The sequence below is a fragment of the Lipophrys pholis genome, assembly GCF_963383615.2.
Source record: "Lipophrys pholis genome assembly, chromosome: 21".
Classification (NCBI taxonomy): Eukaryota; Metazoa; Chordata; class Actinopteri; order Blenniiformes; family Blenniidae; genus Lipophrys; species Lipophrys pholis.
This window is the reverse complement of record NC_137649.1, coordinates 15,384,841-15,401,832: the sequence shown is the minus strand read 5'-3', so window position 1 is coordinate 15,401,832 and position 16,992 is coordinate 15,384,841. Positions and strand designations below refer to the sequence as shown.

General features: G+C 40.3%; 1 protein-coding gene across 2 annotated transcripts in view; it reads right to left on the bottom strand.

Annotated features, from left to right (window-relative positions):
- Positions 1 to 16,992, bottom strand: part of ppp2r5a (protein phosphatase 2, regulatory subunit B', alpha isoform) — a 47,995-nt gene that overhangs the window by 11,513 nt on the left and 19,490 nt on the right. For both annotated transcript variants that reach the window (XM_080490971.1, XM_080490972.1), the window contains 3 exons: positions 10,490 to 10,686; positions 4,502 to 4,603; positions 4,262 to 4,354 (listed from right to left, as the gene is read on the bottom strand). In XM_080490971.1, the coding sequence (XP_080347097.1) occupies positions 4,262 to 4,354; positions 4,502 to 4,603; positions 10,490 to 10,686 (392 nt within the window). The remainder of the gene's footprint in view (positions 1 to 4,261; positions 4,355 to 4,501; positions 4,604 to 10,489; positions 10,687 to 16,992) is intronic.

Genomic DNA, 16,992 nt, shown 5'->3' with positions numbered 1-16,992 from the left:
GCAGGAGGAGCACGGCTCAGTCGTGGCAACGATACAATGCAAGTTTCTTAAACAAGTGTTGGTATAGTTACATTTTGATTTATTGATCGCTAGTCCTTGGGGCTAGAGCAGAGGAAGGCACAACGAAGTAACAAGCCGAGTACCAGACATGTCATTGATTTTCAACGATATGGTTTCATCTGAGGTTAACAGCGACTTCACAAACCATCTATAACCTTTTAATAAACTCGCAAGTTGCCAATAAGATCTCCAAGTATCAAGACCCAACATTAACATCTGCTGTAACTAGCAGCAACTAGTGATGGTGGTCAACTGTAACCATGGCAATTTTGTAGATCTGAAACCAAATGGCCCTTAAGATGTAGCCAGTGGAAACTGAGATATTAACAGGTTCTTCCTCTCACAGTCCACAAATGTGTGTTAGATTATCTGGTGACTTCAAATTGTCCATAAGAGTAAGATATGTGTGCAATTGTCTCTTTATTGTTGCCCTGTGACAAGGTACTTTGTCTGTTCAGGTTGTCTGCTGCTTTCGCACATCATCAGCTGGGATAGACTCCATCGCACCCGCCCCCCACTATCTCAATTTGATGATGCTAATTTAAGATGGAAATAGGTGACACTTGAGAACCTGGACTATCTAATATTCAAATTTCTACCATTTAGAATCATGTTGGCTAAAAACAGTGCGACTCTGATTACTGCACTACATGAGTTCAACAGCTGCCTATTGTCTTAGACTGTGACCTACTGAGGTGGTTAAAGGTTAAAACGGAGCATAATCTCTTCAGAGGAATCAGGACATTGTGTGCAACGATGTAAACTCGTGCACGTTCGCTTCATGACCAATATTTCATTTAGAGGACTTATCCATCAATGTGATGAACTTACTGTATTTATTGTGGTGCCGGCCAACTGTTTATAGGATTACTGTACCTATGCAACAACGTAGCCAATTAAATTCTGCCATTATAGACATTTTTATCTTTGTGTTTGATTGTAAAAGGCTTCAGGAAAAAACCCCTGAAGAGTTAAATTAGAATCAGGGCTGAAACAATTAGTTGATGGACAGAAAATTAATCACCATTTGTTTCTGGTCCCTCAGCTCGCACAGAGGTTGATCAATGGCGACGAAATGGGACACTGGGTCGGACTTTGTTATGAAAGCTGCACCACAGAATAATTCCGACACGCCTGAGGAAACATCAATATTCAATCAAAACAAGTCACAGCAGGACCTGAGCTTTCTCAGGAGCCTGGGCCAAAACAAAAAACAAAAGGAGTATTTCCACTTTGGGTGAAGATCAAATGAATCTGTGTGCTTTGTCCAGCTGTATATTGACAAAAATAATAACTATTAATTGCATACAGAATAAATAAGCACATCACTGAAGGACAGCAAATGTCTCATCCTGGATTTTGATGATAACCAGATAAACAATGACTGATAAATTAGTTGTTTGGTTTTTAAATAGTCAGATAATGGATAAACTGTGGAGGTACCTGAAGTCTGAGATGAAGCAATAAAAAGGTTTTGTTTAAACTGACTTTCCCGAAATGATACTCAATTCATTTGAGCAATGCATTACACGCAACTATGGAAAGAAAAAATACAGTTAATCAAGAACGTTGCAGGAATAATGTATTGAGGAGAAAATATTTTTTCTTCTTCTCAAGACAATTAGGTCTGAAAAAATGTCCTCTTACACTTGTGGTGGAATGTTCAGGTCTGTGTGCTTTGCGTCACAATACGATGAGGACTCCACAAACCAGAGGAACATAGTGCATGTGATGCACAGACTGAGTCAGTTAAATGCCGGTTTTGTTGAAATTTTAAAACTTAATGGAAGGAGCATTCGGAACCGGAGCAAATCTAAATATCAAGAGAAATGTGTGAGGACGCTGAAGACTGTAAAGCATATAAGAAACCGTAATTAACCAGAAGACATGTTCAGCAAAGTGTGCATACAGGTGTCACTATATAAAAATGTTATCAGGAGCAGTTATAAATGTAATTTTACTATCTTTATTTTAGAAAGAAAATTCATACAGTAAACCTATTTTTTCAAATTGTAAACGAGGGTCTCCTCTTATGATGTATGTTGTCTAATATTCAGACCGATGCAGTTTCTTTAGAATCTTGGTTGTGATGAGTGAAGTGAAACAGCAGTTTTCTATTTGAGTATAAAACCCCAGGCTTTCTTTGACACCGGCTGGACAATGTCAGAGTGGAATGCGCTGCAAGAAGCATGAAGCCAGCAACGCTGTTCACAGCGAGATTGTACTAACAATGCATGGACTGTGACTTTAATGTGATTTTTATTTGTTTTCTGAATCAATGTCTTTACTGGTGGCCAGCAAAGGAGGGCAGTGGTGGCCTTCAGCGTAGAGGCGCAAGCTTGTAACCACAATATCACTGGTTATATATCCCTAGTGATTCCTGAACGTGGCCCTCAACCCCAAACATGCAGGTCACATGATCCACTGTGGATGCCAAAAATGCAAAACTAATTAGTGCAAGAACAGAGACACAAATTTGCTTATATAGATGTGTGGCCTGTGTTGTCTGACTAAGAGAGGCAAACTGCATAGAGGCAAGAAATCCAAAAATACAAATGAAACTCTAGAGGTAAATAAGTGCAAGGCTCCCAAAGCACAGATTTTAAGCACTATAAACAAAACAAAACAAAAAAAGATTGTATATAAATCAAAAAATTTCACCCTGACAAAAATTAGGCCAGAAATGCACCCGGCCCACGTGTGTGACCACGTGTTCAGCTCTTAGCTCCACATATGGTGGTATTCTCATGGCAAAGGCTGTTTTCTGCAGCAGCTGTGCTAAGCAACAGAAGATCCACAAGCACCAGAGCCGTGATTAACTTAAGGGCATTTAATAGGCACAAAAACATATAACGTGTTCGGGAGGCCAGAGACGGGCATGGTTCAACGCCGTGACAGATGGCGTCTATCCCTCAATTGGTAAGGAACACTTCAGGAAACCGCATTTAAGCATCAATTAATTTGTTAAGAGTTTTTAAAGGTTGACAGCTGTTGGAGGTGCGCGTAGCGTCGATGCAGACACTGTGTTTTGGCGTATCGTTTGCGTATGGAGATTGAATTAGGCTCTTTGACATTTAATAAGCACTTCATTAGTAATGAAAACCTTGATGTGGCCGTGTACAAATGCTCTATTACCTTCTATTTTTGATCGGACCGATATAAAATGTTCTTCAGAAACCTACTGAATTCCTCTGCCCTGGTAATGCTTGTCCCGACCACTTTGTGAATTATGGACATCCCAAAGAGACCTCTAATGTTCCATCTCTTCGCTCTGCATATCACAAGTGAGCTTAAATGATCAACGGGCTTTCCTCTCCTACGTTCATAACCGCCAAAACCTCCAAGTTCTTCTTTCTCCTCCAACCGTACTCCACTTCTCTCCTCCTCAAGAGTAAACAGCAGGCGGCTATTTAAAGCTCCTGAACGACACACTCACATCATGGAAAGTCAGACCAGGCACCTCGGATGTGGCCCAGCCAACATTCCTGGCCCTGTGGTCCCTGTTAGCTGCTGCTTCGCGAGAACGGAGGAATTCCTGCAGTAGGTGGGTGCCGAGCCAGGACAGATGGATACGATGCAAGAGCCTAATGAAGGTTTGACTCATCCGAAGCAGCACACTGAATGAACACTGGTGAACTCCTAAAACACCATTATCATTGTAGTAGTCACCACACTGGTGAAGTCTAGTCATTTGGAAAGAAAGAAGTGACAAATCGAATAACTTTACAATGATATTAGGTATTTGTTGCGATGAAACCTCAAAGGTGAAAACATCACATTGAACCAACTAATTAAACTGTTTACGTCCTTCATCATGAAGGATTTTTGACTCTTTCTGTAATTGGATCAGTGCTGTAATCTGAGTTTCTGTAATCTGAGCTATACTGATGTGCAGCTTCACAAACTGCAGGTTCAACATGGTACAATCTTGATTTAATTGGGCGTCCGTGGCTCAGAGCGTTCCAATTCAATCGTTGGCAGATCAAACCTCAATGTTGCCATATTCAGGTGTTTAGGCAAGACATTGAAACCAAAGTGAGAATGGAAGCACCTTGTATGGAAACACTGGTGTACCAGTGTATATGCAAATAAACGCTTGTAAAGACAAAATAAATGGCAGTGCTGGTACTAGATTGTACCTAATGGAGTGGAGATACTCACCTTTGAGCCAACTAATATTGAATGCAGAAAAGACACGTACCTGCAGAACAAACTTCTGATCGATGTGTCTTTTTGCAATGCTGGGTTGGAAGTCTGGGTTTTCTAAAAATCGCAGCAGAAACTCGTAGACCAGCTGGAAAAGAAAATCAAATACATTAATAAGATTCCATTTGTGTTAAAGTACAGGAGTAATGAATAAACACCAGCATTTGTAACTTTTTCAAATTAAAGAAGATCCTGTCCGGGTTCGACCTTCTCGTAGGCCTGTGTGGGGACTCACCTGAATGTGAGGCCATGCAGCCTCCAGAGTGGGTTCGTCTTCTTCTGGGTCAAAATCTGGATTGTCACTTGGTGGCAGAGACCGAAAAATATTGGTGCAGATCTGAAAGGGAAAGAAAGAAACATTAACAAACATGCAAGCTAAAATCTCTTGATAATGACACGTGGAATATGCAACTGACCAAGAGCTATCCTCGTGTTTAGCTACCCTATGTTTCTTTATCAACACGTGATTTTTTAAACAACGTGTTCCTCATCTTCACCAAAGCCTCTCCTGGAAAACCACCCACTGTTTGAGCTCTTCATGGCCAGGATTCTGTGTTAAGCAGCTGTTAAAAGTTTACTAGTGATTTAATAATGAGCTGTAGACCTCCAGAGAGCCACAGTAACAACGTACACACCTCTCAAACTATTTGGGAGGATCTTGTTTAACTCAGTATTTTGAATAGAGAAAGGTGGCTGACAAAACCACTACCAATTCTATATCTGTCACTAATCCCTATTTAATATTTGTACCAAAGACAATCATTGTAGACAGGTCAGTGTTACCGCTATCCCACTTTATTTCTTAAAACGCAGAGTGGGGAGATGGAAAAGCAACAATATGTGGTTGGATGTCTCAAGCTGAAGTGATAAAAACAACATCAATTTTACTATTGACAGCTGGAAAATCCAAACTGGCATTAATGAGATAGAGGAAAGTGGCAAAATATAGTTTTTAAACCTGACAAGTTGAGGAATCCATAGTGCAGCGGCCGACACCTGAAAAATGCACAATATACTGCAGCTAAAAGTCTCTCGCCCAACAGTGAGAATAATCCTGGGGTAAAAACCAGGCTTGAGGGGCCTGTCTGTGCAGTATACATATTCTCTCGGTGCATTCCCAGGCTTTCTTCCAGGTACAAATTGCATGTATTATGAATACGGGTGCAATTCAGTCTACCCAGAATGTAACCTGTGTTGACCTAGAAAAAGCTGGGATTGTCAAGCGATCCTAAAATAGTGAGGATAAAACAGAAGACAAGATGAATGGATGATTCATGCTACATACTTGAGAATATACAAATACAGCTTAAATAAAGCTGTTTGCAACTTGTATGAGTATGTGGACCCTTGAAGCAATGCCTCGTTATCCTTGTAACCTCTGTAAATTACCCAGAAATGCTGACATTTCAATACCTTTAGAAGTCTGACACAGTTAATGCTGCAATAATAAATACAAACCAAAATGATGAGCTCAATTTGTGATGAAAGAAAAGCAGATTTTCAACTTTCATGATCTCTAACCATTGAGAAAAAAAATCACTGAATTGAAGAGTTCTGGAAATGTGAATATTCAAGAAAGAAACTCTCCAACATCATTTTCAATAACAGCATTTTAGACATCTTTTCAAATGACTTGATTTGGGGTCAAAGTGTAATTGTCCTTGCATGAAGTGACCCACCAGTTTGTTAAAGTCCTCTAATAAAGTCTTTTAGTAACATCACAAGGAGACACATATATACATCTCCAGCTTCTCTCTTCAGGTTTAACATGACCGGTTACAAAGCTTCTTCTGAACCCATCCACAGATGCTGGAGGTTAAACTGTGATGTTACACATTTGTCTCCAATGATGGAGCACCAATGCTGAGTCTGCTGTGACATGATTACATTCTCACATAACTATTTTGGTCTTATCTCTATTAGTTGAAAGAAATGAGAGGAAGCCTGGTCTCGTGCTCCTGGTGCCCATCCCCTTTAAGGATGAATGAGCCCTTCAGACCACCACTGTTACTGTGGTGAGCTGTTATTTGCCTGCTCGGGTCCTTCCTGAAGTCTGACACTGTAGTGCAGCTGTTACACAGCTGATGAAAACACCATCTGGCAATAATGGAGTTCAAACTCATTCACAGCCAAAAGGAAAAAAACAAACAAATCCATCCTTCAGCCAAACAGTAACAACCTGTTGACTGCACACTTTCAAGGGAGTAAGTTCCTTTTTGGACTTTAAAGCCATCTGAGAATTTTGGGGTCAAACTAGTACAGTTTTCTGTTTCTTAAACTTGACATTGTGGCCTCCTCCTGAATCGGTCGGCTTTACTTTTAAATCCCACATTTTGCCTTGAGTGAAACACACAGACTATGTATTCCCCATCACCACATGATGAAGTGACCTTAAGCTCCTGAGCACCTTGCATGGCAGCCGCCTCCATTGGTCTATGAATGTGATTACCAGCGGAAGGTGCTTTAGAGGCTGCTCAAGCATTCACCATTTAGTATATAGTTGTTGAACAAAAGGGCGATCTTTCATTTTCGTACAGTGTCGTCTGCCACCAAAGCTGTGAGAGTCAAGGCTTTAGTTGTAACAAAACCAAAAGTCTTTCAGAAGAGTGCCGATTGTGTAAATTACTGACTCGGTCTCATCTCTTCCGTTTACGAAACACGCAAAAATCACTGCACTGACCAGTTCTCAGAGTCGTACTATTCTGTGACTATCAACATACAATACAGTTCCACCTACAAGGACAGAGTCTATCATCTTACTGGTTTATGAAACACACTAACAAAAGACTATATCTTCAGGTTCAGGTTAATATATGGGAGACACTGTGGAGCAAATGTATGTGGCATAATCGAGCAAGTTGAAAATAACAATTGTGGAGACGTTAACGGCAGGATGCCTCAGTGTATTTGTACTTCTATCAATATAAAGTCCTTTCCCCTGCTTTTCACAGTCTCGAAGCACTTTACACCGTCACGTTCACTTTTTTCCCCACACACTCAGAAACAGCCAAGCAATCTTGCCACTGCCCTCGCATTATCTGCGAAAGCATGCACTCACCGGGGCAGAGATGGATGGATAACTTCTGCTAACTTTTCCTGATGTGAGGCACATGAGTAGTTAAGCTGGAGCCAGACGGCTCAGATTACACGCTGGGATGCCAGAGGAGATATCCAGCGAGACGCTTAACCTCTTATAGGGCACTCCTTAGAAACTTTTCAAGCGTTACTGACAGAAAGAAGAATGTAAGGACATGAACACTATATGTGATATTTTCATGTTGACCCACCGCACTTTCCCAGTCTGAGACAATAATAGTTCATCACAACCCTGATTTCGCAAGAGCCACTTCTGCTTAATTTAATTTGCGGTTTAAAGGCTTCAGGGACTTGATACGTGAATCCTGGATATATTGTACTGGGACGCAAGTTGATCACTTCCATAGTACTGCACAACGCGACGTGCATGTGTGGGTTTTGAAATACTGCTGAAGCCTGGGATTAAAGAGCTCGTAATACACATGAAAACATGTCTTAAATATTGTTTAAAACAATCTTACATTTTCTCGAATCCGAGTGCTTTCCTTTTTTTTTTTTTTTTAACGACTCAACGAGCCTGAATTGAAATTTTCCTTTTGTCAACAGAGAAAATTATCACTAAGATCATCCCTGCCATTTTATGAAAATGTCTCTACATGTTATACATTCTTTCTAGGAGTTCCTTGGAGGGGGCAAAACAATGCTGCAAAGGGAAAAAAGGTGGGAATTATATTTTATTAAAAAAAAGAAAAAATGGGGGGGGGGGGGGTTGCTCATAGCTGCTTGTCAGTGAAAACCTGCAGTCTTTCCACTTATCCCCTGGCACAGAATTGAAAGAATTCATTACAAACCGTCTGACAGAAGTGATTTTCCATAATATGCCAGTAACACTAATTATAACGTTGGCGAAAGAGGCAAAACCTCCCTTTCAAGAAGATGAGAAACCTCAGTGTTTGTACTCCTAACACAACCTCGGTGATCAAAGCGGTCCTCACTGCAGCAGAATAATGGGCAGCACTTTAAACGCTCACCTCTTCATTATCATGTGATGCCAAGCATGGAGTATCCGGGAGAGCTATTATCAACCCAGCTTTCTGAAAGTGCAGCTGCTATTTGTCTAACCTCATTCAGCGGCCTGTCTGTAGTGCAGACGCTTCCCTCTAAACCGGGATTTCTGTTAAGCTTAACTCATATGTTCCTCTTTATCACACAGCGCAGGGAAACTAAGTTATGAACAAAGACCACTGATGATGGCTGGAGTCACATTTCTACACCATCGCAGGTCAAAAAACTACATTTAACCTCATTAAGTTGAACTGCCAGTGGAAATTCATTTGATTCTACTTAGAAATATAAAATAACCATTCAAAGCACATCTTTTTTTAAAGTGTATAAAAACACGTATTATACCCTTGTAGAGAAAAATGCAGATAAATACAACCACTATTTTTGATACAATCAACAGCTGCACAATACATAACAAAATATATCATTGGGATATCAACATTCAGGTCACACATATAGCAAATACATTATATATTAGATGTGTCCGTGCACGGTACACTTACACTCTGCACGTCAACATATCTGGACGATCACATCGTATTTCACTTGTTTTTCAACACAACATCATGGTGGCAACAGCTAAAAGTAAATGTAAAAAAGAACAACGACAACTACTGCTCCGGTCCTGAAACGCGCCCGAGAAAGAAAAGCTCACCTTGGGAGCCGGTATAAAAAAAGTCACGGATGCAGTGGATCCGAACACCGGTGTTGTGTAAACGGACCCCAAAAAGTGACCAAAGTTTTCCGGACACATTCATTGTCATGTAAACAGGGCTGTGATTGTGAATATGGCTATATGTCAATTGTACAAGTGTGAAAAAAATGAACATACCTAAAATAAGCATCCTGATTTCAATTTGTGACACTCACCTCGGGTGTAGCTCAGGATCATCATAGGTCTGAGTGTTCAAGTGACTTGAGTATAACTGAAACAAGTCACAACATCCAAACTCTCTTTCGCGCACAAATGCAAGTTCAGGTACTTTAAGAGAGCAATTAAATTCGACTGTACAACACCATTAGGTCAATACCGAGTGACAAACCAGATCCTAAATCAATGGTTGCAAGGCAGAACGTGTATTACAGCCTACAGTCCATTAGTAATCTGAGGAGTCCTCGACTCAGCTGTAGATGTGCTTGCTGGTATCCATCATGATAATCTGCAGTGTGGAGTGAATCACTGCAGCCCTGACTACAGGCCTGACGGTTGTGTTCTAAATGCTGCACATGAGTCATTATTGTACTGTGGGAGGAAACTAGGCTGCACAGGGCACCTGCTCTGAACAGCGATCTATACCATGAAGGCCAGAGACACGGTGCTCGGCGCTGCATTGGCTGTCAGGACACACAGTTGTGTAATAGGACTGTTAATCAAACTGGAGCCAGACGGGCCCAACGCTCACTGATGTTTACCTGCAGATAACGCCTCATTAAGTTACATTAATCACACTTTGTTTATTACAAAAGGCATGTTAAGGCTTTACCTTGCCTTTCGCTCATAGCCAGCTGGAATCAGATTCACGATGCATTAACCCATGGGCTGTCTTCGGTGCAGTTTTATCCATTTTTAACATTTTTGAGGTTTCTAAGTGACTATGGCGTGAAAACAGTGTTTCACCCCGATCAGCAGTTTTTGATTGAATGGTGGCAATTCTAACATTTTTCTAATTATAATATACAGTATTTCTATATATAGTTTGAAACTGTCATAGCTGTTAAAGGTATGGTTTCCTCAAAAAACTTATCTCACAATTATAATTTATCTCAATTAAACTTAACATAAAATGAGTATATATTGGGCTCTTGCTGTGTTTACAATGTGGCCTCTGTGCTTAACGTGTGTCCTGTGTGGTCAGGGTTTGTTTTCTTTTGTACATTATGAAAGTAACATGCACTCCACGTGCTGCTGACATGACACACACCGTCTAGACACAAGATCAGCCTCAATTTTTTAATCCTGCTCACGAGCAAAGGACGTCACACAGTGACACAGAGAGGAGCGATCACTGCCGTTAAATAATAACTTGGAATTAGCTGCCGAATCGATTCCGAGTGAAACAAACTCAAGAAACCTAAAGAAGCCAGGAGGAAATACCGTATGAACACTTGGGCTAATCCTCACCATATTAGTGATCTCTGGGTACGTGGACTCCACCAGCACGCCTCTGTTGGTGGAAACGTAGTCCACCAGCTCGTTGAGCGTGGCCCTCTTGATCTCCTTGCTCTTCAGGTCCATCACTGAGTCGAAGAAGTCGAAGAGCATGCAGCACTGCTGGAGTTTCTGGGTGAACAGCTCCTGCTGCTCGGTGGAGGGGGCATCTGAAAACACACACAAGGACGACATTCCATAATCCATCACAAACAGAAGAAAATGATTTACACCACTGTGGAATCAGCTCAACAAATGAAACCCTGGGAGATGGAGATGGCGTCTACACTTCTGCGTTTCCCCAATCCTGGTGCTGGAGGACAGAACGTCCTGAATCAGCACTGGTCAACTCATTTTGGTTCAGAAGCCACATACAACACAACTTGATCAAGAGCGGGCTGCTCCAGTTGAACTAGGGGATAAGTCCAGCATGAAGCAAACCGTCTCCACTTTTAAGATCCGATTAGATCTGATGACACTTTAAGAGTTTGGGATGGTAGACCTTCAGAGTTCCTCTACTTTTTCCACTCTTTACACATTCATATGTTGCCTGTTTAACTAATATACAGCCAGAGTGCTCTGGCGCTTTTTGTTTTTTAAAGTCTCCACGTAGACAATACAAATAAATGCTCACAAACTATGTCCTCCATTTGCAGATTGCATTTTTTTTGATGCAACAAAACCCATGTTTTCACAAATTCCCCCTCACAGTATGGCTTGGATGTGAAGGCTGCTTTGCTGGCAATGAGGTAGCATCACCATCTCTTGCCTCAGGGCTCAGTGTTATGTTACATCTATTACCCTCAGTAAAACAGCATGATCCCTCGTCAATATATTAGAAACAGCTTTTACTTTAATTGAATAACTAAAGCTTGGTGTCATTTTTGCAGTGTACAAGGTCATCCGGCAGGCCGGCGTGGACTTAGATTTAGGGTGCAGGTCACATGTTTGACACGCACAATGTATGTTTTGGATGTTTATATCAAATTCGAAGGAATAGGTCATTTTCATGTTTCTGTGCAGCTTCATGACTCATTCATTTTGAATCAGTTGTGCAGAATAAAAATAGGGCACGTATTCCCATAGAAGTATTAGGGCTTATTCTTATTTTTAGTGTCCTTGGTTCATTCAAAACCCTGCTTGAGTGGGTTTCAGCGCACATCAAAACAAGCTGTGATGACGGTTTTCATTACATAATATTACTTATCTAACTCAACTGCAAATCAAACAGGCAGACGCACACAATACACCAAATGTATTCGTCACGCGGAGCGACAGTCTTTCTCGGCTTTGATAGCAAAGCCTTGTATGGATTAGACAATGAGAGCGGTCAGGGTTATTAGAGCTGTCAAACTGACCCCGGCTAAGCTATAAACAGCATGTGGCAGTCAACCAGAAATGCAGCGACACACTGTACGGCGATGTTGTGGTGTAGTGGAGTCGACACACGGGGGCTCTTTCTACAACAGCAGGGAGACGGTACAGGTGGAACGAAGCTGAAACCTCGCCGCACCGCTACTGTGATTTACAACAGCTCCACAACCGGACACCTCAACAGGTTCTGAGGTTACGCAAATGTAGACACAGTCCAAGGAAAACTGTTGACACTGAACCGTCCACGAGTGTCTTATTTAACATGTCTAAGCTGCACTTCTCTGTATGTAATCCTAAATAATACATGTGTCAAGTTCGGAATTATTCTGCTTCTTGGTGAGCGTTTGTCAACTCTCAGAAAGTAGAGTGTTCACAGTAAAGGGTCACTTTCACTAAGAGAGTTACAGTATGGATTGGGTTACTCTCCTTAATGCACACAAGCTAAATATTAAGGAGGGCCACAGACCATCACTGGGGATGTCATGGCGTTCACAATTTATCAGCTAAAATTGGAATATTGTAAATGCTCTTAGAAAAATAAATATAATTAATGCATTGAAAGAAAGTTAAACAAAAGAATAGAGAATCTCTGAAAAGTAATTATTTCTACTCTCAAGGTAGAAAAATATTTCAAGCAGTTTTAAAAAATTGACAATGAAATTTTAATTATTCTATGAATAAATAAATGAAAACCGACATGAAATCTTGTAACATACTAAATTTCATAATATTGTTACTATTGTATGACATATATAAACTATAACTTTCTGAAATCAAATAACCAAATAATGAATTAATCCATGGGGTCAAAATAAAGGTTTGCTTCTGTGCTGTCATGCAGCTGCTGGGTGAGAGGAGCAGGCAGAAGAGGAGGCGTCACGGGGCAGATTCTCTTATTGAGTGGAATTATGCAACACGGCAGGAACCCTTAACCCCACAACACGGAGAGAGGCTTGGGGAGGTCTCACGATCAGGCACAGCCCAAAAAATTCAGAATGAGCTTCACACGTAGTGAAAATGTTCCACTGGTGTTGACAGCTGACAAAGTACTTATGCAACTCAACTCTGCAGGCCAGACCACCGGCTGCTGCTCAGCGGGGACTCAATATGAGAGTGTAACTGTACCAACACCACTTGTTAACACTTTCTTTTTGCCTTAATGCCAATTTTCCAAGGTATCGACTCTCAAAAGATCCCGCAATGAAAGGGCAGGGTGAATACCAAATTGCAGGGAGAGATAAAAAGTTTCTATGTGCCGGTTCACATTTCTCCCCTCCAAGTGCTGCGTGGTAGACAAGCATAAGCAAATTACATTCAGGACTACAGGGTTTTTTAAGGCATGGAAAAGAACATACAGAAATCTTAGAGAGAGAATTGCGCAGCATTATGACAGCAGTGCTTTTATCCTAATTTTTGCTTCAACTCTTCAAAACTCATCCTTTTTTCCAAAGCTTCGGTTCAAAAATTTTCCCAAAATGAAGCGTTCACACAGCATTGGTCTGAATAAATACAAATAAAGCTTATCTTGTGTCCTTGCATAGTGCAGCATTCAGATTTTACAAACTGCATTAACTTCCTCAAACAAGTACGCTGAAATTATGTGGAAATAGGCCTTGCAGACAGCACCTTAAATTTTGTGTAGCATCATTACCTGAGAATGAAACCAGGTAAATATGTCAAACTGGACATATGATGGCCATATGACAGTTAAACAGCGTATAGTATATGAATGAAATAATAACCCACTAATATTTTTTGTACCAACCAGAAAGGCTAGATATTTCCCAAAATAAAAGATTAAACATGTTGCAGTAGTTAGTTCACATGTATGTTGTATAGGACTGCATGATGTAACCTTCTCAACTTCCAGAGTCTCATATTTTCCCCCACAATCCAAAGATATGCTTGTTACTAGTTATAAATGTGTGCAAGTGTGATTGAGACCTTTTGCTGTTGGCCTTGTGACTGACCAGAAAACCATTCAACCATTCAACTTTTTCACGTCAGCTGTCGTAAAGCGAGCCCAACAGGGGAGCAATATGGCGAAAAAAATAACCCAGAAGGTTACGCTAGTTTGAAGGGAGACTGGGAAGTTTTTGAGAGAACTATGTTCAGACTACTTTTTATCAAACAGGTTTTACTATTTTGAAGTGGAATTAAGTGTTTATAATTCACATTGAAATGGAAATGTTTTGTGACAATTCAGGTCAAACCTCTCATGCTGCTTTAAGTGAAACTGAAATTTAATACACAAAGAAGTTACATTGTAGCATAAGAGCAGTTATGTTTAAGACTTATTTATCTATTTTTATTATTGTATTTGCACCTTAAGGACTTATTTTCAACCCAACCTGTCAAAGACACTTTGAAGTGGAATTGGGTTCTTCTGATTGGTTTTACTGAATACTGTTTATGTTGTAGTTTTTTTTTATAGTTTATATGTTAGTCAAACTGATTCACTGGGTTTCATTTAAAAAAAATTTTTATTTGCTACAAAATCCAGGTGAAGTTGTTTAAGTTAACGTAAATAAGAGATACAAGACTGCAGCGTGTAATTGGGTTTTTGTTTGTTGTTATGACTAAATAAAGTTAAAATAAGTTCTTAAGTCATTCTGAGAAGAATTTTCATTCAATAAGTGAGTTTTACAATAATTTTAAGCTAAACAAAGCTTCTGCCAATAGTGCTTTTAGCTTCAGTCATCTTAGTTGCTCCCAAAATAGACTATTGAGTATATTTGCAATGTACTATCGGATCGTTAAAGTATCGGTATCGGCCAATACTCAATTCTGAAAAATCGGATCAGCATCGGGGCAAAAAAGTGTGATTGGGACATCCCTACTTCAGACCATACGATGGATAAAGCAGGGATATGGATGAATACACAGTTTACAATGATAGCTTTAAACCCAAACTACGTCAAATGATAACAAATTTAGAAAATAAAGTAGGATCCAGCTAATATGGCTTTGTTCAAAGTTGATGAAATCCACCCACTCGCTTTTCCAAATGTCATTCATTATCATACTGGACTTCATTTGTTTAATGAAAGACTGAAGTGTAAGAAACACGGATTGTCTCTCGGCGAGGTGCAGTAACATCCTGAGGTCTGCGCTGGTTGCCTAGCAACCTCATAGAGACCACAAAACTAAATTGCATGTAAATTCACAAATGTGTCCTTTTCCATTTGTGTTGCTGTAACCAGACAGATCTTAGGAGCTGGCGAGTATCACCGCTGTTGGTGGGCAGATGTTTTTAAATCTGCCTATTTGCAGTCTGTGTGCCAAGTTGACTGGCCGGTGGATGGAGCTCGACAGTCAGCACAGACATGAGCATGGCGTCCGTCTGTGTGACGGTGACATGCAGCAGCACCACTGTGGGATTGTGTTAATCATCGTATTGGCACAAATAAAATCTATACTCCCAATTTAATCCAGTGTGATTTGGGGGGTGGGGTTAGATTTCACAAAAACATATTGTCAGATCTTTGGCAGGATTTTCCAATTGTCCAACGTATTGCCAACTTGACACACTTTAGCCAGAAGGTCTTCAACTTTCTTGAAACTGAAGGCTACTTCAAGACTTTCAAAGCCACTTGTTACAAATGTTCTGAATCATTAAAGATGCACAATTCGCTCTTACCATGAACAAAGATTCATATATGTGAAGAGGCTGACACGGAACAAGGACTTACCATGACTGGGAGGAGAAAAATCCTAAATATGCAATTTTACTTTTGGTCATCTTGCTTTTTTTTTTTAAACAAGTAAATGTCGGTTAACACATCTGACTATTCTGTAAATGTATTTCTTGATCATTCTGACTGAATGAAGACAATTGTAGAAATTCTATTGAAAATCAAAACGATTCTTTTTTTTTTTTTCATAAGATACCATCATTATTATGGTCATACTTTTAAGAAAATGCCACTCGGGCACTAAATGAGCCAGCCCTGCTTGAGCCAATCCCTTCGATCGTTAAGTGTATCTCGAAAAACAAAAATCAACTCCTTTGTCTAATTTATAAAAGGTGACTATTTAAATTATAACATCTTCTGCCATGGGTCCGTTTTTATCTTTCAAGGCATCAGTGAGATAAATTAACTTTCTCTGAATATAACTCTGGAGAGTGTGACAGCATCAAGAGTGAAAAAGATGGCGTAAAAGTAGTTGAACCTGCTTTGATGTACATTTCGGAGACGTTGACATGGATGAGTTTGGGACTGGGAGAGAGCAGGACGAACAAGATCGAGAATGGACAAATCAGAGGGACAGCTAGGGTTGAGCAGTTTAGAGATAAAGCTAGAGAGGTTGGGTTGACATGTGGTGAAGGAATAAAGATGACAGAAGAAGAGGAAGACGGACATAATGGAGGACATAGAGATGGGTGGTGTAACCATAAAGGATGGAGGGGATAGAGTGAGAAGGAGGCAGCCGATCTACTGTGGTGAGCTCTCAAGGGAGCAGCTGACAGATGAAGAAGATGATGGCGCATTTCATTAGTAACTCGTCCTGAAAAGTCATTTATCAAGTGCTCTTATCATATGTAGCCCATGAGCCATTGTGGCAATCCCACCGATCCAGTCTTAAAAACAATGATTTTTAATTGAGAGATGGATAGGTAGGTGGCGATCATCACAGTGTTATCATCGAAGGTAGCCTGAGCTTATCTTACAGTTTTTCGACCGTACATACTGTGGTTGCTGCCACAAGCCAGGACTCGATCCAGGGATTCTCATTCTGAGACAAAGAATGCTCACCAAATACCACCATGCTGCCCTCTCTTTGCATCAGAAGACCTGAATTTTTCTCTCTCTGAAGCTCTACTAATTGATGTTTCACAATTAATGGTCACGTTAAAAGACAAAAAAGAAAAAGAAAAACTGTTTTAAGGGAAAACACAATGTCCGGTTTCGGTTTGAACATTTTCAGAATGTTTTCATTCAAGCTTTCACAGTAACCTGTGTTTGTGAAAAGAAAAAAAACTATGCTATTATTTCTTCACAGGGAATTGTGTTCATCCCCCTATGAGGGAAGATGGCTGGGCCTGTTAGATACAGTCTGACATGGAGATGCTTTCCCTCATGTGAAGCTATTTTTGCATA